At 35.8% G+C, this 20,795-nt stretch overlaps 1 protein-coding gene across 6 annotated transcripts in view; it reads left to right on the top strand.

Moving 5' to 3' along the window:
• The window catches only part of Gprk1 (G protein-coupled receptor kinase 1), a 65,869-nt gene that overhangs the window by 9,442 nt on the left and 35,632 nt on the right, over window positions 1-20,795 (top strand). For 3 of the 6 annotated variants that reach the window (XM_076426311.1, XM_076426312.1, XM_076426310.1), the window contains exon 2: window positions 20,108-20,184. The exons of 2 other annotated variants lie outside the window; for them this stretch is intronic. In XM_076426311.1, coding sequence (XP_076282426.1) covers window positions 20,108-20,184 — 77 coding nt within the window. Of the gene's footprint in view, window positions 1-20,107; window positions 20,185-20,795 lie in introns of those variants that run through there. One more of the 6 variants, XM_076426315.1, reaches the window with a different exon arrangement.

Below are 20,795 nucleotides of genomic sequence, written 5' to 3'. Positions count from 1 at the left end.
TCAAGGATAAATCACCAACTGCTATTATGTCGTTAATCCGTAGAAAATACCGTGACAATCTTCCGACGAAGATGGGTCAATTTTCTCTTTATCGCAATATGACACATTCAAGCTATATTGCGTAAATGGTAAAGATATACAGGGTGTCCCGTATTAAATCGACCCGTGTATCCACCTTTGGAACTATGTATAAACGATATCAACAATGATGACCAGACTGCGGATTTTATGCATTTATAACGGAAATAGGTGGACGTCATTTAAAACAGTAAACACATTTGGACAATTTAAGAACATCCATATGTTATTTTCAATTTATTAACATTGCCAAAGATAGAAATACAATTTTTATATGGTTCTTGTGTTTTAAATATATGTATATATATTTGGTATGTATATATATATATATATATATATATATATTTATATTTGTATGTATATATATATTTGTATGTATGTATTGTATATATATATATATATATATATATATATTGTAAATGTATATATATTTATATATGGTAAATATATATATATATATATAACGATATTATTAAGAATTATGAAAAGAAGGAAAAGATTTTCAATTAATCTCTGTTTGTCAGAGTTGGCTTGGGAAATGTTTATTTTGCACACAGATTTTAACGATTTTATGCATTGATAATGCAGGTTTTATGCATTTATAATGTATAAGTAATGTGGAAAATAATCCGCACTCTATTCGTAGCAAAAATGAGGAGGTACAGCCTATACCAATTAAAAAACATATCATATAATACTATTTTCAGATGATGAAAATTGTTAAAGAAGGAAAGACATTTATAGTTTTCAATGAAGACTCAGTCCATTGAGTATTATCTGTTCCCAGAAAATCGTAAATGGACGAGCGGACGTCGTCGACGGGAAAAAATGGAAAATGTTCGAACGCGATACGATATCAATTTCTACGATTATTTCGCTGCATTGATAAGTTTCAATAAATACCACGTGGGATGGCACACACGCGTTCCGATAGTAGCGATACTTCACATTGATTATAATGTGCCAATGTTTACGCTATCGGTGTTATTTTCGATCCGTAAAACAGGAACGTAACGAAGGCCCGTCGTGAAAATAAGTTTATTCGATAGCAGGCTTCCTTTTTGCTGGCTGCGTGCCAACAGCCGAGCAAAGATTTCACGTGCTTGCACGGTGCTCGATAAGGAAACTCGGTTCACGAACTTCGTGAAAAGCAAATCTCTCTCTTTTTTTCCCCGATTTTCCAAATTTATCGTCGTACGGTTTTCATTTCGTTATGCTGAACATGCTGTAATTATTCTGGTCCCTGTTTCGTACATTGTTCATTGCAAACAGAACGGTTTCCGGGGTCTTGAAATCTAATTTTGGCGAGTAGAGTGTTTTCTCGGTATGTGTCGGAACACGGCCAGGGACATTTATCACAAGTAATCGGAATTATATCATGTTTGGTGTCATTTTTGTTAGAAAAATGCAATAAATATGTTGGTGAAAGTCCCAATAAAAAATAATGAAAAATAAAGAAGTTTCCGTGATTGGATTAGTAGTGATCCGACCCGTATTATGTTACATTCCTCGGCGAACGAGGGCGTCGAGCTTCGCAAACTCTCACGGGCTATACCCCGCGGTAGTGGGGATAGCTTTCGGACAATTAAAGGCGAGTTCGTTTGGACAGTTATGGAGAAAACACTGTACTTATTTACCAGAACGAGAAACTATGCTGTTTCAATCTAAGAAACTTTGCTAGAGGATTTCGAATACGATCTTATTGTTAGACAATGAATGTTTCGTGCACGTGCCCCCGGAAGTAAATAGTTAAAGAACAAATGTTAATGAGAGTTACGGTTTTTAATCATTTAACACGCCTAAACAAATTTTGAGTAAATGGAGACTTAAAGTTGTAAGAAGAACGTAATCTGAAAGAAAGTCAGCAGTGAAATTGTTATTAAATCTTTTTTTTTAGTGTTGTTAAATTATTATTAGAAAATTATTGGTAAACATTTCTTGTAGTTATTACGAAATTGTTTCTTGAAACTATAAAAATGATTTCACAAATGTTTTGCTTATTTCAGCATCTTCAACAAAAAGTAATTGTCTTTTACTAAATTTTGTTGAATTAAATGTAATACATATATTATATTTGAACAGAACTCATAGAGACAAAAAGATATTGATACTAGTTTTTTAAACTAACAAAAGAAATTACAATGCAACCCACATTTTTCATTTTGGTTTGATAATAACCTGGTAACTTTTAACTTTCACGAAGACAGTTCGAACTATAATCTTGATATCTTAATCAAACTTTATCAAGAGTAGAACGTTTAGAAAATCCCTGCACAGAGAAAAGCTTGCTCCCATTGCGAAGAATAAATTGATACAGAGATGTGAAAATTTCGGTCGTTGAATATTAACCACCCGAGTTTCATTCTTATCACTACAGCGCAAATAGTGAAATCTACCCGCGAAAATCCACTTTTGTTTCCATTTGGATTTAAATCCCCAGTCCACTAATTTTCTCTTCGCCTTGTCGTTCGTTTCTCCCGCCTCTTATTCATGGAATATGCCAGTGCGCAGAGAATTGGAAAACGAAGGCGATATGAAACACTCGATTAGATTTTTACGGAATTTTTAATTTCTCAAAGCCTTTAACGGGAACGGTAGCAATTATTTAATATAATGGTCTATTATATTTTCATAAAAATGTCCAGTTTAGTCATAATTTTCAAGCGTCTCAATTAAATTTTTCTCAAAGCCCTTAACAGGAAAGGAGCAATTATTTCAATTCTAGTTTCCATCAAATTGTGTAAAAGTCTCTACATTTTCATAAAAATGTCCAGTTTACTCGTGATTTTCAAGCGTCTCAATTAAATTTTTCTCATAGTCCTTAACAGGAAAGGAGCAATTATTTCAATTCTAGTTTCCATCAAATTGTATAAAAGTCTCTACATTTTCATAAAAATGTCCAGTTTATTCATGATTTTCAAGCGTCTCAATTAAATTTTTCTCAAAGCCCTTAACAGGAAAGGAGCAATTATTTCAATTCTAGTTTCCATCAAATGGTGAAAAAGCCTCTATATTTTCATAAAAATGTTCGGTTTAGTCACAACATAATTTGTCAAAGGTTTTAGCAAAATTTTCAGTCAATGTTAATTTCTCAAAGTCTTTAAGATAAAAGATATATTGATAATCTTTTTACAAATAATAATATATATTAAATATTTATATTAAATAATAATATAACTGTTGAAATTATTATATTCGATTATATATTTATTATATTCAATTCTGGTATTCCATCAAACAATATTTTCATGAAAACGGTAATTTGCCTACTCATGCTTGATACAATTTTTCAAGCATCACCAGACGTGTCCTTACACCGACTTCCTACAAATCCATAAATAATCGAAATTTGTATCAGTGACGTTTGTTCTACAAGCCTTGATCGTGTTTCACGCGGTAGAAATTAAACGTGACTCGAAAATAGAAATCTACCGGAGTCCAGGTGCTCGTGCAGTGTTTCTCAAATTTCTCACAGAGACGAAACTCAATTTTCTATCAAACAAACTTAACCCAGTAATTATTCCGATAACTCTCGTTATTTTTAATTCCATGCTCCATGAACACTTTTCGTTAGGATGCAATTGGCGATTAGAAAAACAAATACACCCAATTCTGTTTTTACACCATTTTGATTGATCGCAAATTAATTTTGATTGATTTTTTTTAACCTACTTTTTGTATAATGATTCGATAGAGTATCAAATTCTGCGTAAAAATACACTGATCTTGAATTGACCTTGAAATCTCTGAAACCTCATCGCGCGCGTAAAAAGTGTTCACATCGCAATATTGCCGCCATTGTACCATACAACGTTTATTAACATTTTCTTCACATTATTACAAATAATATTTAAGGTGGACAAAGTTATTCTCCCACCCTGTATATTTGTTTAGACGTGCTCTTCAGGAACGTATCCATCGTATAAAAACAGAAGGTGTATATTGGAAAATTTATCACCGGTTATAGAAGTTCCGTGATTTTGCCAGAAATGAGCGAGAAAATTGCAGCCCTACAAAAATCAGTGGCACCTACAGTTGATTTGTGGATTCTCGCCGTGGTGCTCATGAACCACTGCAAGCATGACTCAATTACGATCCAGGAACGGAGCACGTTTCAAACGATTCGTTTCACTACATTTAACCGAGAAATGTTGAGTCACTCGATTTACACAGCAAGCAAAGAAAATCGACGGAAAATTGAGGAACCATGGATACGCGCGGACCATGCGGGAACTGATACGCTGTAATTTTATTTGCTAAGGAAACGCCGGCCCGGTAGAACTGTTTCTAGATGGATAAATAAACCATGAAACTTGTCGAACACTTTGTCGATGTTTGATATAAACATCGCGTTATGACGCTGCACAAACATTGCAATCGTGCAGTACATTAGTTTGCAAGCAAGGGTAAAAAGAACACAATTTCTTCGCGTTACTGTGCTATCAAAGAGCACTTAAATGATAGAATTTTTCTAAATCTGAAATTTTGTTTTAAAAATAAGAAACTGGAAATGTTTGTCTATTTAGTGGTGCCACGGTCATTGCGAAACATATTCTTTCTACTTATACAGCCTCTTAAAAGCACAGAAAAATTGAAAAAATCAGAACTTTCTATTAAAAGAGCCGTCATTTTTAAAATTTTCAATATTCTTCTCTCCCTCCGGTCATAGCCAGCGGCATGCTAAATAAGAATCAATCGCAGAGTAAATACACAAGGATAAAGCTCAAGTTAATAGCTTCCACTGAATTTTTATGAAATTGCAAAAAGACGCCTTGGAAAATATGTATTCTACTTTCGAGGAAATATTTCAGTGTATGAAAATACTACAATGACAAAGTTCTTTATCGAACAGCTTTTGGCAGGTGTACACTACTGTCCATAAATATTTGATCACCTGCAGTTTATCGAAAATATACAAAATATACTTAAAATACGGCATTCCAATGTAACTTTTGCCACGGTATTTCTTTTATACACTCCTATAAAAGTAATAATTAGTACTACAGATAATATTCAACATCAATTACTGCGAATAAGAAGATAATAAGAAAAATTGAACGAACACTGGTCGAACGAACACACTTATGTAAGTACATATGGTGTTTTCGCTGTCCTTTTCTACGTTCGACAGATGTGAAAGAATAGTATATTCCTCGCCGATAATTGTCCCTCGGACCCGTGCTTGGAACAATTATCGAGAAAACACTTTAATCGTCAGTAGCCCGTGTGTCTGATGAACGACAAAGGTATTGCACAATAAATTTGCGCTAAACAGTACAGACCACAATCCTTCATCCTGGTTTGTGCGGATTAATCTCCTTTCGGGCATTTACACGCCCCAATCCGTTTCAGGAACGACCCGTTCCAACGTACTGTGCTTGTAGAACGCTATAGGGTTTTAATCCACATTAACCCTTCATGTCCTGGACGTACCGCAAACGTTTGTTCTCATCTCACTAAAATGATTAGATATTTCAATGATCTATGCTCTTACAGTGGGTCCAAAATGTATATTTGAAAGCCCATGTTTGAACGTGAAAGACAAACTGATACGCGGGAGTACGGAGAAGCGACCAGCAAAACTATCAAATCTTATTTTATTTCGTTTGAACCCGTTAGTGGTACAGTATGTGCACCATTTAACGTAAATGGTGACGCAAATTGCAAAGTATACATCACACTAGAACCTCTTTAAAATCCTGTACAAATTTTCTCGTACGCCTTCAAGTATATCATTTAAGACTAAATGTTCTAAAGAAGACAAAGAAACTATTTACAATTAACATAGAGTAGGAACGAAAGTTAATGTACAGGCTGTTTCAACACTGTTCTCGTAAAAAACAACTTTGAAGACTCGCCAACTATTCTATTCCACATGTCTACAGGCTGTTTCAAAATCGTACAAACGTGAAGGGAATGATTTTGACGCATCGTTTTCGAGAAAATTCACTAACAAATCCGTCAGGTTCTTAATGTTCTTAAGAAGTAGAATGAGTCGGCCATGAACAGACGCGTCAGACGATTCCTATTCGATATTTCTCGGAAAGAAGAGGACAAATGAAAAAAATTTTTTCTATATTTTCTCATGTAGAATCATCCCCTCCACGTTTATACCATCTTGGGACACCCTCTAGACATGAAATCGAGTAGTTTACAAAACTTTAAAGTCGTTTTCTAAGAGAACGGTTCACACGAGACATGAGACACGTGGTTCCTTTGAGACTTTTCCTCTCTAAATAAAATAAAACATAATTTTGATCTTGGGATTCAATGTCAAGGTAAATTTTGCACTCCATTTTTGTAACACATCTTCACCAGGTGCAGAATCACGTTGCAGTGGTTACGACGTATAATTTTGAAACACCCTGTACAGTTTTATTCCGATATAAGACGACGCTGTTTATTTCAAAATAAGAAAATCGCTATCCCCTCTTTTCCTATTGGAATTTTTTACGCCACTTTATAGTCCCGAGCCATCGTCTTACATCGGAATAAAACTGTATCAGTGAAATATCGATGTGAGTCAGAAACGACCCTGGCATAGGCCGAGAACTCGCAGGAGTCCGGGGGTTAAAGCTTGAAGACTCTACTATCGCCATTCATCGTTCGCCTTTTCAGACATGTGAAGCAAAGATAGCAATCAAATAAAAAAATATCAATTTTGCAATATAAAAGATAAATTAATAAAGGGATTTAATTTTTTCTACTAGAAGACATCGGCTTCCTATTGAGCCATTTTCCACAAGTAAAGATTGAAAGCTTTAATTAAAATCAAGATCGATATCTCGTTCGGCGCTATGTAGGGATTAAAAATTATTTGAAAATATAGATATTCTCAATATTAATGTGCCTAGCTTGAATAACGTTACACAATTTATTGCCGCAACGTTACACACTTTCAAAAATTTGCTTCTCTTGAAATAGCCGTGTTTGACATGGTCGTTCCATTACAGAAACAAAATATGCAAATATCATTGTTGTTATACCGGCGACGCTTTTACTGTCCCGGAAATGATAACAAGGCGTTTTCGATGTACGGGAGAGCGAGTACATTAATGCGAGCAACCCTTAAAATCCCACAATATTATAGTCTTAGAGAATTCGTTCGAAAAAAATACGAAAATCTTCCAAAACTATTCTGAGATAATTAACATTTTATATAGTATTAATTTATAATACCTCGTTCATTTTGTAAATGGTTTTGACAAGATTCTGTATACATTTCATGACATTATACAGGGTGTCTCAGCTGAAGAAGGCCACCTAAATGTCTTCTTTATTTTTAATGGCACAAAAAATATATTTATGGGATAATTTAAATGGTATCGAAGCAGGAATATCAAAGAACAATTTTTTTTGTCCGGTTATTTCTCCATAGTTTTTTCAAGGTCATCGTTATTTTTTATCGGAAAAACTTATTCTTTTCCATCTTGTTAATGACTTAAGCATATTCAAATGTATTTTTTCAGCCGCTATAAGATTGAATAAAAAAGAAATTTGTTTTCACGATAAAAAAATAATGATGGCCTTGAAAAAACTACGAAAAAATAACGGGACAAAAGAAATTGTTCTTCTATGATAGTCCTCCTTCAACACCATTTAAAATATGCCATAAATATTTTTTTTGTGCCATTAGAAATTTGTGCCAGCCAAATATACAGGGTGTCTCAAAATTAGGTCCGGAGCCGAAAATGGGAGGTTCCTGAGATCATTTCAAGCGACATTTTCCTTTGAAAAAATGTCGTCCGCGGCTTCGTTAACGAGTTATTAACGAAAAACACGGACCAATCAGAGCGCGAGCTAGACGCGTGCAGCCCGGCGCGCCGGCAGCCGAGTGTCGGTGGCACGCCGCGATGTCGTAACGAACAAAAGTTTCTCGATGATGTGAATCCTCGCCAATTTCGACAAGCTTTGGATATGTTGTCAATACCATGGTTCTGAACAACATTTTCCTTTACAGTTTCTGTCGATCGGCTTTAGTTTACGACATTATTGTAAAAATTTGTAATTGTAAATCGATCGATGTACTATTTCCTATCCGATTTCGATAATATTTGGATATGTTGTCAAGACCATGATTCTGAACAACATTTCCCTTTACAGTTTCTGTCGATCGGCTTTAGTTTACGATATTATTGTAAAAATTTGTAATTGTAAATCGATCGATGTACTATTTCCTATCCGATTTCGATAATATTTGGATATGTTGTCAAGACCATGATTCTGAACAACATTTCCCTTTACAGTTTCTGTCGATCGGCTTTAGTTTACGATATTATTGTAAAAATTTGTCATTGTAAATCGATCGATGTACATACTATCTCCTCGCCGATGTCGATGAGCTTCATTTCAAAGGAAAAAGATATTTAAAACATCGAATTTATAACATATTTCAAAGTCATCGAAATCGGTGAGGACCCACATCATCGGCAACTTTACCCGAACGATAGAAGAAGCACAAACTTATTGAATTAAAAACTCACTTATTCAGCCGTAAATCCATTTGACTACCACATACAACCACCACACTTTTACATAATCTTCGAATCGGTGTTTTCGAGAATCATATGATTCTCGAAAAATCAATGCCATATGATTCTCGAAAAATCAATATCTCCTTGGGAACGATTTCATTTGTTTTAAACGACGCCTTCATCGAATACATTGTATGCTGGAAGAGCACAGTTTCGCGCGGCATCACGAAGAGCATCGAACTCTTTCCGCGTCGGAGTAAGTAATTTCGTTCGATATCGATACGAGTTATAAAAGTGTGCTACGAGTTCAACAATTATGTAAAAGTGTGATGGTTATATGTGGTAGTCAAATGGATTTACGGCTGAATAAGTGAGTTTTTAATTCAATAAGTTTGTGCTTCTTCTATCGTTCGGGTAGAGTTGCCGATGATGTGGGTCCTCACCGATTTCGATGACTTTGAAATATGTTATAAATTCGATGTTTTAAATATCTTTTTCCTTTGAAATAAAGCTCATCGAAATCGGCGAGGAGATAGTATGTACATCGATCGATTTACAATTACAAATTTTTACAATAATATCGTAAACTAAAGCCGACCGACGAAAACCGTCAAGGGAAATGTTGTTCAGAATCATGGTCTTGACTACATATCCAAAGCTTATCGAAATCGGACAGGAAATAGTACATCGATCGATTTACGATTACAAATTTTTGCAATAATATCGTAAACTAAAGCCGATCGTCAGAAACTGTAAAGGGAAATGTTGTTCAGAATCATGGTATTGACAACATATCCAAAGATTATCGAAATCGGATAGGAAATAGTACATCGATCGATTTACAATTACAAATTTTTACAATAATATCGTAAACTAAAGCCGATCGACAGAAACTGTAAAGGGAAATGTTGTTCAGAATCATGGTATTGACAACATATCCAAAGCTTATCGATATTGGCGAGGATTCACATCATCGAGAAACTTTTGTTCGTTACGACATCGCGGCGTGCCACCGACACTCGGCTGCCGGCGCGCCGGGCTGCACGCGTCTAGCTCGCGCTCTGATTGGTCCGTGTTTTTCGTTAATAACTCGTTAACGAAGCCGCGGACGACATTTTTTCAAAGGAAAATGTCGCTTGAAATGATCCCAGGAACCTCCCATTTTCGGCTCCGGACCTAATTTTGAGACACCCTGTATATAAATTGTATGTTCTTGTTGGAAAATGACGAAATAATTATGAATTGATTTGTCTGAAATATAAAAATATTGAACGTTCTAGAAAATTTTGGGTATTTAGATAAGCGTTAATTAAAAACAAATTTGGTACACGTTGTTTCATAATAATTACGAAACTGAATGTATTTAGATTTCTCGCAATTTTTGCGAGAATACGTGGGTGAATGAAGAAATTCATTGAACAATTTTGTAATTTCAATACTTTCGTAAGATCAAATGTGGACGCATTCGTGGTACGGTTAATGTTAAACGTTGATATCCTCGGAAACAGAATGCAAGGCCGATCAATAGTTGACAGACATTCGTCCCGTAAATTACAATTCTTCGGGAACTCTTGGCTCCCACCGCCATCAAATATCCTGCGTCTGAAACTTGGTGCATCCTATTGACCAATCACCATTGGAAATAAGCAAAGTGCAAATGTGAACTCCACCTTCGGTCGTGAACTAGAAAACTTGGAGATCCGGCCAAGTTTCGCTCCGCGGTAACTCGAAAAGTGGAAAAGTCAGGCTGCGACATATTCTTAATAAACCAACGCGCAGATGGAACCGATATGTACGGAGAATTTTTTGTTCCCATCGAATCAACTTCGTATTTGATACTTGGTTTTATAAATAAAGGGTGTCTCAAGATGACCTGACATTTTAAATAGCCCGCCATGTTTCTTTGTTGGGAACATGGAGCACTAATGTTTGACAATTTTCATCAGGAAATATCGAGGTTTAGTCGTGGAGAATTACACGATCGAGCATCGCGTAGAAATTGTGAAAATTCACTACAAAAAAATGGAGAAAATTTCGCAGAGACGGTTCGAAATGTCCGCACGTCTTTTGGTCAACATAACGCACCATCTCGCAACACTGTGGTGCATTTAATCACAAAATTTGAGGATAGTGGTTCAATTCTGACCGCGAAAAGCAGTGGCCGTCCTCGTGCCGGTCGTTCGAATGAAAACATAGCCGCAGTGAGTGCGAGTGTTGACGAAAGTCCTTCCACCCCCATTCGCCATCGTGCTCGGCAATTGAACATTTCAAGATGCTCTGGGCAGCGAATTTTGACGAAAGATCTGCATTTGCATGTTTACCAGATCCAATTGACACAAGAACTGCAGCCAGCGGATGTTGGAAAATCATCTTCAGCGATGAGGCGCATTTTCAACTTACTGGCTACGTAAATAAACATTTTGTGATTAAATGCACCACAGTGTTGCGAGATGCTGCGTTATGACGACCAGAAGACGTGCGGACTTTTCGAACCGTCTCTGCAAAATTTTCACCATTTTTGTAGTGAATTTTCACAATTTCTATGCGTTGCTCGATCGTGTAATTCTCTATGTTCGCGAAGAAGAAAAATGGCGCGTATTTAAAATGTCAGGTCATTCTGAGACACCCTTTATTAAAAAATTACAATATTCTCTCCGTAACTGTCGTATCTTCTGGTCCGCCGAGCGACAGTTCTAGAAGAGGTACTTGCATACTAAAGACGGACTTCGGGCGTCAGGCTTTAAAATTAAAAAATCGAAATTCCTTATTTTTTTTCGTCAATGCAACTTTTACCATCCCCTTTGCCTCGTTTTTCCTATTAAAATGACATCAAACACGATCTAATTACGGTCACAATTACTTGTGTAATAAGCGATTAAAGTTTCGGACTTGACATTTGCAGAATTCGTGCACCTTTACCGTAAATGTCAAGTGCGAAACCGTAGTCGGTTGTTACACAAGTAATTGTGATCGTAATTATTTCGTGTTTGGTATCATTTTATTTAGAAAAACGAGACGAAAGAACACATTTTGTTTGAAACTCGATCAATATTTTAATTTCAGGGCACAATTTTTAATTTTTTTAAAATTTAATTGTGTTAGGTTGCCAAACATTCTGGTTTCTTTCTAATGATTCCATAGTTTCCTGTTTTTAATTGGTATGTACTAATGCAATCTCTCTGCGGTTTTTAAAGTGTATTCACTTGTACTAGAATTATCTTCTCTAACTGTACAGTTTTTCATACCCTCCACTTTTTCACTGCTTTCGTGGCACCCTAGGATACGTGTATAGAACATGAATGTATGTTTCTCTTTCCCACACCGTTTCCGTAATGTTATCATAATATCATATAAAGTCTGACAGGAATAGACTAATTGCTCAAGCACTTGATTTCTGTGTTGCACAGGAAGTGCTGCGGGTTGAACTCAAAATTGAATCGTTTCCTCAAATTTTTTCTTAATTTTTATGTAAAAATTTTTAATAAGTTCTTATATGGTAATTAGGATTATATTGCAATTTCTATATTTTTGGATAAAATAATATACATTGTATAAGTTATATTATATTCACATTTCCTACGTTACTATCAACTAATTTATTCATGTCTAACGTATTTACGTTTTCAGTCGAATTTTTACGCTTTTTCTTGTACAAGTGTACTCTTTCTCGTTTAAGTGGTAATTAATCGTACACGGGTGTACAAAGATCGGTTTGTTTCACTGCTTGTGACTGATTGGGTTAATAGAAAGGAAGTTCGCAGGTAAAATTTTGGTCGAAATACACGGTTTTCCTTTTTTTATTTCGAGCGTGCTCGGACCAACGCGCTTGCGAAATCGCACTATTTGCGGTGGAAAATTCAAATATTTAGGAAACGTCAGAAGCGTTTCCAGCAGTCAAACCGATACTGGTTTTCGTTTTGGCAACGTTCGCACGGATCGAGAGAATTATTTTGATTGTTGGCCGCGCGTGGACGGTCACGTTTATGCGTCCAAAACAGCTACACAATGTCTACCGATATTACCGTTCCAATTATTAAGAACAAATCGAAGCTGTCCTATGATTTTTTCATACGGTTCATTTTATAAAAATACATATCTTCCTTTCCACATAGTTATCGAGAAAAAGGAGGATTCTTCTGCAAAAAAACGCTTGTAAATTAGCATAGTTTCTCTCATAAATAAATCTTAACTTTCACTCTTATGAACACTTAATCAACATCTCAGTGCTACAAAAGTGAAACATTACAAATAAAAGAAAATTTACTAAACGAGATCATTATTTGTTTTGAAACTCTAACATGCTCCAAACTTTTGAACGGGAGTGTACAGTGGTTAACACGGAATAAATATACAGTGAGTGTAAAAAGTATCCGTACACCCTTGAAAACAGAATAACTTATTTATAATTGTACCAAACGACCTGATCTTTTATAATCAATTAGAAGCATTGGTTTACGAAATGATATGCAGAAACGATTTTCCAAAAATTATAATTTACAAGGTTGCATGCAAAAATAAAAAAGGCATTTTTTAAAACTTTTTTATTTGATCTACGTTAGTTATACACATGTTGAAAATTTCATCAAAATCGATTAACACAAGCTACGAGCGGTTAAAAATGGTGAAAATCATAGATTTACACGACTTTTGAAATCGTGTATCTTTCGATGCGTGTCGTTTTTTCCTGCGTCGACCGATTTCGATGAAATTTTCAGCATGTGTATAACTAACATAGATCTACAAAACATATATTTTAAATTTACATTATAAGAGAGCCCAAATAAAAAAGTTTTAAAAAATGCCTTCCTTACCTTTAGATGTAACCTTGTAAATGATAATTTTTGGAAAATCTTTGCATATCATTTCGTAAACCAATGCTTCTAATTGATTATAAAAAATCAGGTCTTTTGGTACAATTATAAATAAGTTATTCTGTTTTCAAGGCAGTACGCATACTTCTTACACCCACTGTACATAAATAACACACCGTTACTGCAAATTAGAAGTAAATAGATTTAAAAATGTAAATATGGAAGCCCATCGAGGTCCGAGAGGACAAATTAGGTATAAACAAAATAAAATAATTGAATAACATCATACAAAAAATGTGGATCATAATGTGAGGTGCTAATAGAAAAATCTATAGCGACGAAGTACAGTGATTTCTCAAAATATTATTCTAACCTCACTAGCACAATTTGTTACATTAAAATTGTACACCGAAACACTGCGTTGCTAGCGCAGCTTATTATTATTATTATTATATACGGACCGAGGTCCTTTTATACAAATGTACACAGTTTTTACAGTATAACTGATAAAAACAAAAAGAAAGACATAACAAAAAAAATAAAGTCTTAACCTAAAATTTACATAATAATGTACCGCGCGAAACTAAACAAATACAGGTACGATTAACAAATAGTATTGCGCAATTTTGTTTTGAATGCCTGTAACTTGCCATTAAAAAAAATCAATATTGTTATAAATATGTTAGAGCTAGCAATAATGCGATTTAATGGATTTATTACTCCATATGAGGATTTGGATTTCATTGTTTGAAATCCTGTTCTCGTTCTCAAAACACGTTCAGGTACGTAGAAATTGATTTGCCTTATAATGTTCAAGAAGAATATTTAAGAAGACAGTTGTGTATAAGGAGGACGCAAACCTCGCTGCAAGTAGCAATAATATCTAGTTCGATGCGAGCACAGTATCTAATCGGACACTCCCATTTCGGGAAGTCCGGCATCACGCTAAGAAAACTGTTCGAAAGGTAGAGATTAGATGTGTTATACTTTGTTTACCCTAGCCTGAAAGTAGTTCAACACTGTTGTTGCGAGATAGACTTCGTGAGGGAACACCATAAATCAGGGTGGCTTAATATCACCGGCGTCGGTTCGTTGTCCCTTGAAGCTTTGTTGGTAACTAGTAGTGGTGGGCGGAGGGGGTGGAAAACGAAAAGGAAGAATAAATGGTAGACCGTGCGATAGGATCATTCGCTTCGTGGATCAACTTCCTCGATTAACTTTTCCGTTCCTGATGTTTCTTATTTTGTAAGTGTACTATTGCTGGCACGCCACGTCATAGTCGTTGCCTGCTGTCTCCGTTGCTGTTATTCACGACATTCGGACCCGGTTTGTGTTCATAACAGTAACCGAGGAATGCATAACGCAAACTACCGATGCGTATCTAATGTGACAAAGGGAAAAGTGTTTCTTTGGTTACGGTAATTATAATTGGACTGCGGGTCTTCGTTGAGAAACTTCTCGCGACTGTTGCGAGAAACAGGAGTCACTTGGGAACTTCATTGTTCCTTTAATAATAATTTTGGTAGATCAAACGTAACATTTTCATACGTAACATTTTTCCAATGTACAGGGTGTTCACGGTAACTTCGGCGTTTTCGTTGCAAATATTGGGTTGACAAATAAGTTCGTTCGATTTTTGTGATTTATTCCAGTCTAAAAAACCGCACGAACTTATTTGCCAATAGAACGAGCATTAGAACGAAATTGAAGAGAAAAAAGTTACACTGTCTTTTGTACACCAATGCAACAGTGTCCGTAATTTCTTTTATCTGCATTACCTTTTTAGGGATGAAGGTTTATATCACACGAAAGCGTGTGCCAAAACGAATTCATTCGTACATGTCATAATGACCTTCAAGCGCACACAAGGTCAGAAATGGAAGGAATACTTGTAAACACATTGGCACGGGGTATTCCAAGTATTCCTTCCATTTCTGACCTTGTGTGACCGTGAAGATCGTTACTTTGTATACGAACGAATTCCTTTTGACACGCGCTTTCATATGGAATATACAGGGTGTCCCAAAATTCGTGAAAATCCCGAAAGGGGGTGTTTCCTGAGACCATCTCAGGCGACATCTTCCTTTGCAAAAATGTTATCCGCGGTTTTGTTTAGGAGTTATTAACGAAAAACACGGACCAATCAGAGCGCGACCTAGACGCGAGTTCCCACAGTCGGCTCTGATTGGTCCGTGTTTTTCGTTAATAGCTCCTAAACAAAGCCGCGGATAACATTTTTGCAAAGGAAAATGTCGCTTGAAATGGTCTCAGGAACCACCCCCTTTCGGGATTTTCACGAATTTTGGGACACCCTGTATAAGGAAATGCATGGCATTCCATTTAAAAAATTGAAGGTCACCTTCACGCATAAAAGTCCCATTCTACAAATAACGTACGTACGTCGCGATAATAACGGGCTAAAATAAAAGTTGATTCAAAAGTTCGTACATTTCATGACTGTAATCTTTCAAAGCGAAAACTAAAAGTTTGTACAACGGATAAAACTCGGTAGAAATTTTGCAACGTTTGCTCAGTTAACCACAATACATAATACCACGATCGAGAGGATGAAAAAGGGCAAAAACGGATAATCCGGATTTTGTTTGTTACTGCGGACGACGGTACAGAGAGTTGAAACTTGATATGAAATATTTTTTTGTGGAATGCTATCCGATAGTCCATCGTTAATTCGATTCGATCCGCGGGAATTTTGAAATCTTCTATTCCGGACTGATCCCTTTTCAAGTTTTCGAACGACCGACAAAGCGGACCAATTTATTGGCGTTTATACGTTCTCCGCGGGAAAAGAAAATTCGCGAAAGCCTCCATTTCCAGCTCCCGAACGAGGATACCACGTCGAGTGTTCTCGTATTTCAATCAGTCGACTCATCCTGTATAATAGCGCGCTAAAATCGAAAGGAGGAGAAGCTGTGTGGTCCTGTTGTCGAGCCTATCGAGTGATTGAATCGCAGATACTGGCCTCTAGCCACTATACAATGACGGACGTCAATTCCAATCAACTGCCACACGATCGCTTAATTGTTCCCTGGGAACTTATCAACAGACTGCTAATCCAGCACACGCAATCACCCCTCGAAAGTCAAAGTAATTTTTCTAATGAATAGACATGAGGATGATCTTTATGCGAAATAAAAATAGCCGAAATGATCGACGTCAATCTCAATCAATCGCTTAATTGTTCCTTGGAATACTTATTAACGCTAAATCTACCACCACCGGTCAGAATGACCGGTCCCAGATTTTTTATTTTACGATTGTTGAAATAATAAAAATGATTTCGTAAGACATGATTGAGTGTAGAGCACGTACAGTTACAGTTTCTTTGTAAGGCTAGAAGAATTAGTTTAGTAGATGATGTGTATAACATATGTTGAAAAAATGCATTTGGTCGGAATTGTGAAAAACAATAGTAAAATAACGATAATTTAATAAACGATCAAAAGTGGTAAAAATGGCACTTTTACAAGATTTTTGGCATTTTTACCACTTTTGATCGATTATAACTCGTACACCAATTAATTTCAATGAAATTTTCGGAGCGTACATAATTTATACCAGTTGACAAAACGCACTTTTTAAATTTTCGTTATTAGGCCAGCTAAAAAAGTTGTAAAAATCAATTTTTAATATTGTTTTTCACAATTCCGACCAGATGCATTTTTTCAACATATTTTTTAGACATCATTTACTAAACTAATTCATCTTGCCTTACAGAGAAATTGAAGTCGTTTGGTGTATGATTAGTTTTGCTGCTAATTTTTTGCTTAAAATTATGCCTAAGGGAGGTAACATAATATCGACAGATAAGTAGAACTTTCAGATGAAGATTTTTTTGATACAGTTTTATAATAATCGTCAGAAAGTGTTTCAGATGAATCATGCTATTGTAAGTGATGAACTTGCACCTAGTTTTCACAACATCACGCTTGATACTCGAACGGTTCTATTCCAGTGGTAAACCGAGTTGTTTACGTCTATTATTTTGCATCGTTTAACGCGAATAATTTACCGCCCAGTTTGAGCTAAATGAAATGTATCTGCAACTCGCTTATGCAAAACAGTCGGTTACTGTGGAATTGCGTGTGAAATCTAAACGCGGTCTATGTTTTCTCAGCTATTACATGAACAAACTAGTGTCTAAAGATTACCTAATTCTTTTCGAAATTTGTATCAATCGAAAATAGAAACGTTGGATGTATTGACACATAACCATCAAATCTCAAAGAGGATTAAACACAAATTCGAAATACGCTGTCGCCCTTCAACTCCACAGCATAATTTTTTTTATTGTCTCGATACTAACTAACATTTGCTGTCACAAACGACAATGGATGGGAACAAATAAAAGTGTACAAATAAATGAATAAATGAATAAATGAATAAATAATAAAAAGAAAGCTAATATGCACTACCGCTCAAGAGAATTCGGGGACACTTCCTTTTTCTCTACAAACCGTAGTTTAAATTAGTAGGAAAAATATTTAGAACAATTTTGTCACTTGTAGTTATTATTATCATCTATATTGTGGTATCATGGCACAGTAGAATTTATTTTCATGTACAAATTATATAATAAAAATGCAATAATATGTATAATTTCTAGAACTGTTTCGGTGCTTGAAAGGATTTCAAGTTTCACTTTTTTGTCATTTCTAAGGTGCAGTGCGAATTCAGAGAATCCTCCGATACAAAAACTAATAATAAAATATTGACAGAATAAAAAGCTAAGAGAAAGACGGATCTCGTATTTAATCTTAGTCCAATATTGGTACGTTTCAACATAGGTAGTTTTTAACTTAAAACGTTAGATATTCTATTATTATTACATGATTTTATTCACTATTTTAGATGCTTAACACATTACCGACCGGTGATTATTGCATAATTTTGAAAAATCTATGGTACATGGCCAAACACTTTTCGATGGAACCATTAATAGCAACAGCAATTTTCATTGTGAACTAACAAGTCACCCTGAATAACGTCATCTAATACTTTCATTTAAGATTGTAATGTAACAGAAAATTTCTATGCTTTCTTTTGGTACAGCACAATTATTGAAAATCCTATTAATAGGCTTCCGGTAGATAAAGTGTTAAGTAATTTTTACGCGTTGCTATTGCACATTTCCCAAGTGTCCGGATACTTTCGAGCGGTAGTGTACTTCAATATGCAGTAGAACTTCGATTATCCGAACTGAACAAGAACACCTGAGAGTTCGTATAATAGAACAGTAGCTTAATTAACCTGCCAGCTTCAACTTGTATGGATTTGTATAATAAACAGTGTTACATGTGGATCGCCTTACATTAAGCTATTTAAATTCGAAGCTTGTTGCGATAATAGAGACGTCAGATATCATCGGTTCGAATAATCGTGGTCCTACTGTACTCGGTAATAAGGACAAACGAAATAGGAAACTGATGTAACTGAAAAATTCCATAAAATAACGATTTTGTTACAGTAAGTTGGAATACTTCAGTTTGCCTTTATGTTAAAAATTGAGACAACAAATAAATAATATTATTTTCACTTTGAGCCTGATTTTCGAGGACTATCTTAGGCATTCCAAGTCTTAAAATTTACTTACAGTTGCTGTAACAAATTCATAGTGCACCCACACTTCACACATGAAACACACACGTCGCCCCTCCTCTTCTCGCTCCGTCGTAACTCACCTCGCACAGTGACGCACAACAACCTTGTCAGCATTCGTCATCATTATTCCGAAGTAGCAGCATGGTACGCCACATTTTGCGATCTTGATATAATCGTAAAATCGAATACGAAACCATAAAGAGTAGACAAAATTATGTATTTCACTCTTTTACCTAGGGATAACGAGTTAACTCGTCATTTTTATTCGTCATCACCTGTCAACCATTTTTCCCTTGCTTCTTCGATTCAACAAATCATTCTTTCACTTTATTGTACCGTAATATTTGTATCAGTGTAAACTACAGTAAAGCCTTGATCTAAGAAAATGGAAACCGTAGGATCTGAGAAAAAGATCCGAGAGTGTAAAGTGTATACACGGGCTCGAGTATAACTTGCTTATTTTTCATTATTTTTTATGGGACTTTCATCAACTCATTTGTAGCATTTTTTTTTATTAAAATGATACTAAACACGATATACATATACTTTGAACTGTATTTAGTGGTTCAATTGACGAACTACGTTCTGCGCGGTTGGCAAGGTCGCAGAGAAATAGTAGAACCCCACACGATCTAAAAAACAGCACGGACCCGAGGATTTTTCTTAGACCAAGGCTTCACTGTATATCGTATTTACGTTGATTGTGACAACATCTCTGTTACGTCAATTTTATTAGTCTTACGTTAGCGTCTGAATACTCATGGTTGAAGAGTCATTCAAATAAATTTGTCACATATTTTTGAACGAGTGAGCCCTTGCTGGAAAACCTTTACAAAACGGCGTATTTTTACCCTGCAGATTCGAAAATTATTATTCTTCCCTAAATGTTATTCAGTCAGCAATTCGCTCCTATTATTTGCAGCGTTACAAATTAGACAACGTCAGTAGTTTGTTGAACACCCTGGTATTCCGAAATTACCGACAACAGTATTCCGTATATGCTGCATTTCCTCTGCTGTACTACCGTTACGTGTTAAGTAAGATTGTATGGAAAACATTTATAACTTTCTACGAGTTCACTTCTAGAATCTAATGGTTACATTCGCGTTCTTCTTTCTGTTGCAGTGTCAGAAGTGTAATGCACAAGTATCTGGAAAAGAAGAAGGAAGTAACCTTCGATAAAATATTCAATCAAATGTTTGGTGAGAAATTTTTAAGTATACTTAATATTCCTAGACGTTAATCGTTAAGAGAACGCTCGAGATGCATACTAGTTGCTATTAGTTCCGTCATACATTAGTAAACGGCAGAAACTTATTCAAGTACTCCTTGAAATGATCGGACGATATCTGAGAAATGTCGATGGAGATGAGTTTTTGCGATAATCAAACGGTGGATGTACGTCTATTAGCGGATCGTTTAGGGGAAATAATAGCAAGGCAGGCATGGGCAACGAGTGCTCTTTGCCCTGGGAGCGTTCTGGATTACCCATGGGGGCAACGCTTCGGGCAAATGACGTCAAAGAGATAGAAGACGAGCGATAGAAGACTGTTTATTTTGCTCTTTCTGGTGTAATATGTCCTTAGTAGGCTCTCGTTGCTCTTGATTTCAACGGAGCCCCGCTACTGCCCCCCACGGAGCAATCCGCGCCCACGCCTGGCTGGTAAGAAATAGGTGTCACGTTTAGACTTCGGATCATTATGTCAAATTAAAAATTTTTGCATCGTCTGCAGGATGCTAGAAGCCATTGCCTTTCTCAAAGAATTGTAATAAGTAGATACTAACCCCAGTTCCGATTTTGTGTCAAGCCAGA

The sequence above is a fragment of the Lasioglossum baleicum genome, chromosome 6 (assembly GCF_051020765.1).
Source record: "Lasioglossum baleicum chromosome 6, iyLasBale1, whole genome shotgun sequence".
Classification (NCBI taxonomy): Eukaryota; Metazoa; Arthropoda; class Insecta; order Hymenoptera; family Halictidae; genus Lasioglossum; species Lasioglossum baleicum.
The sequence above is the reverse complement of the archived record's forward strand: the minus strand, read 5'-3'. Positions and strand labels throughout refer to the sequence as shown.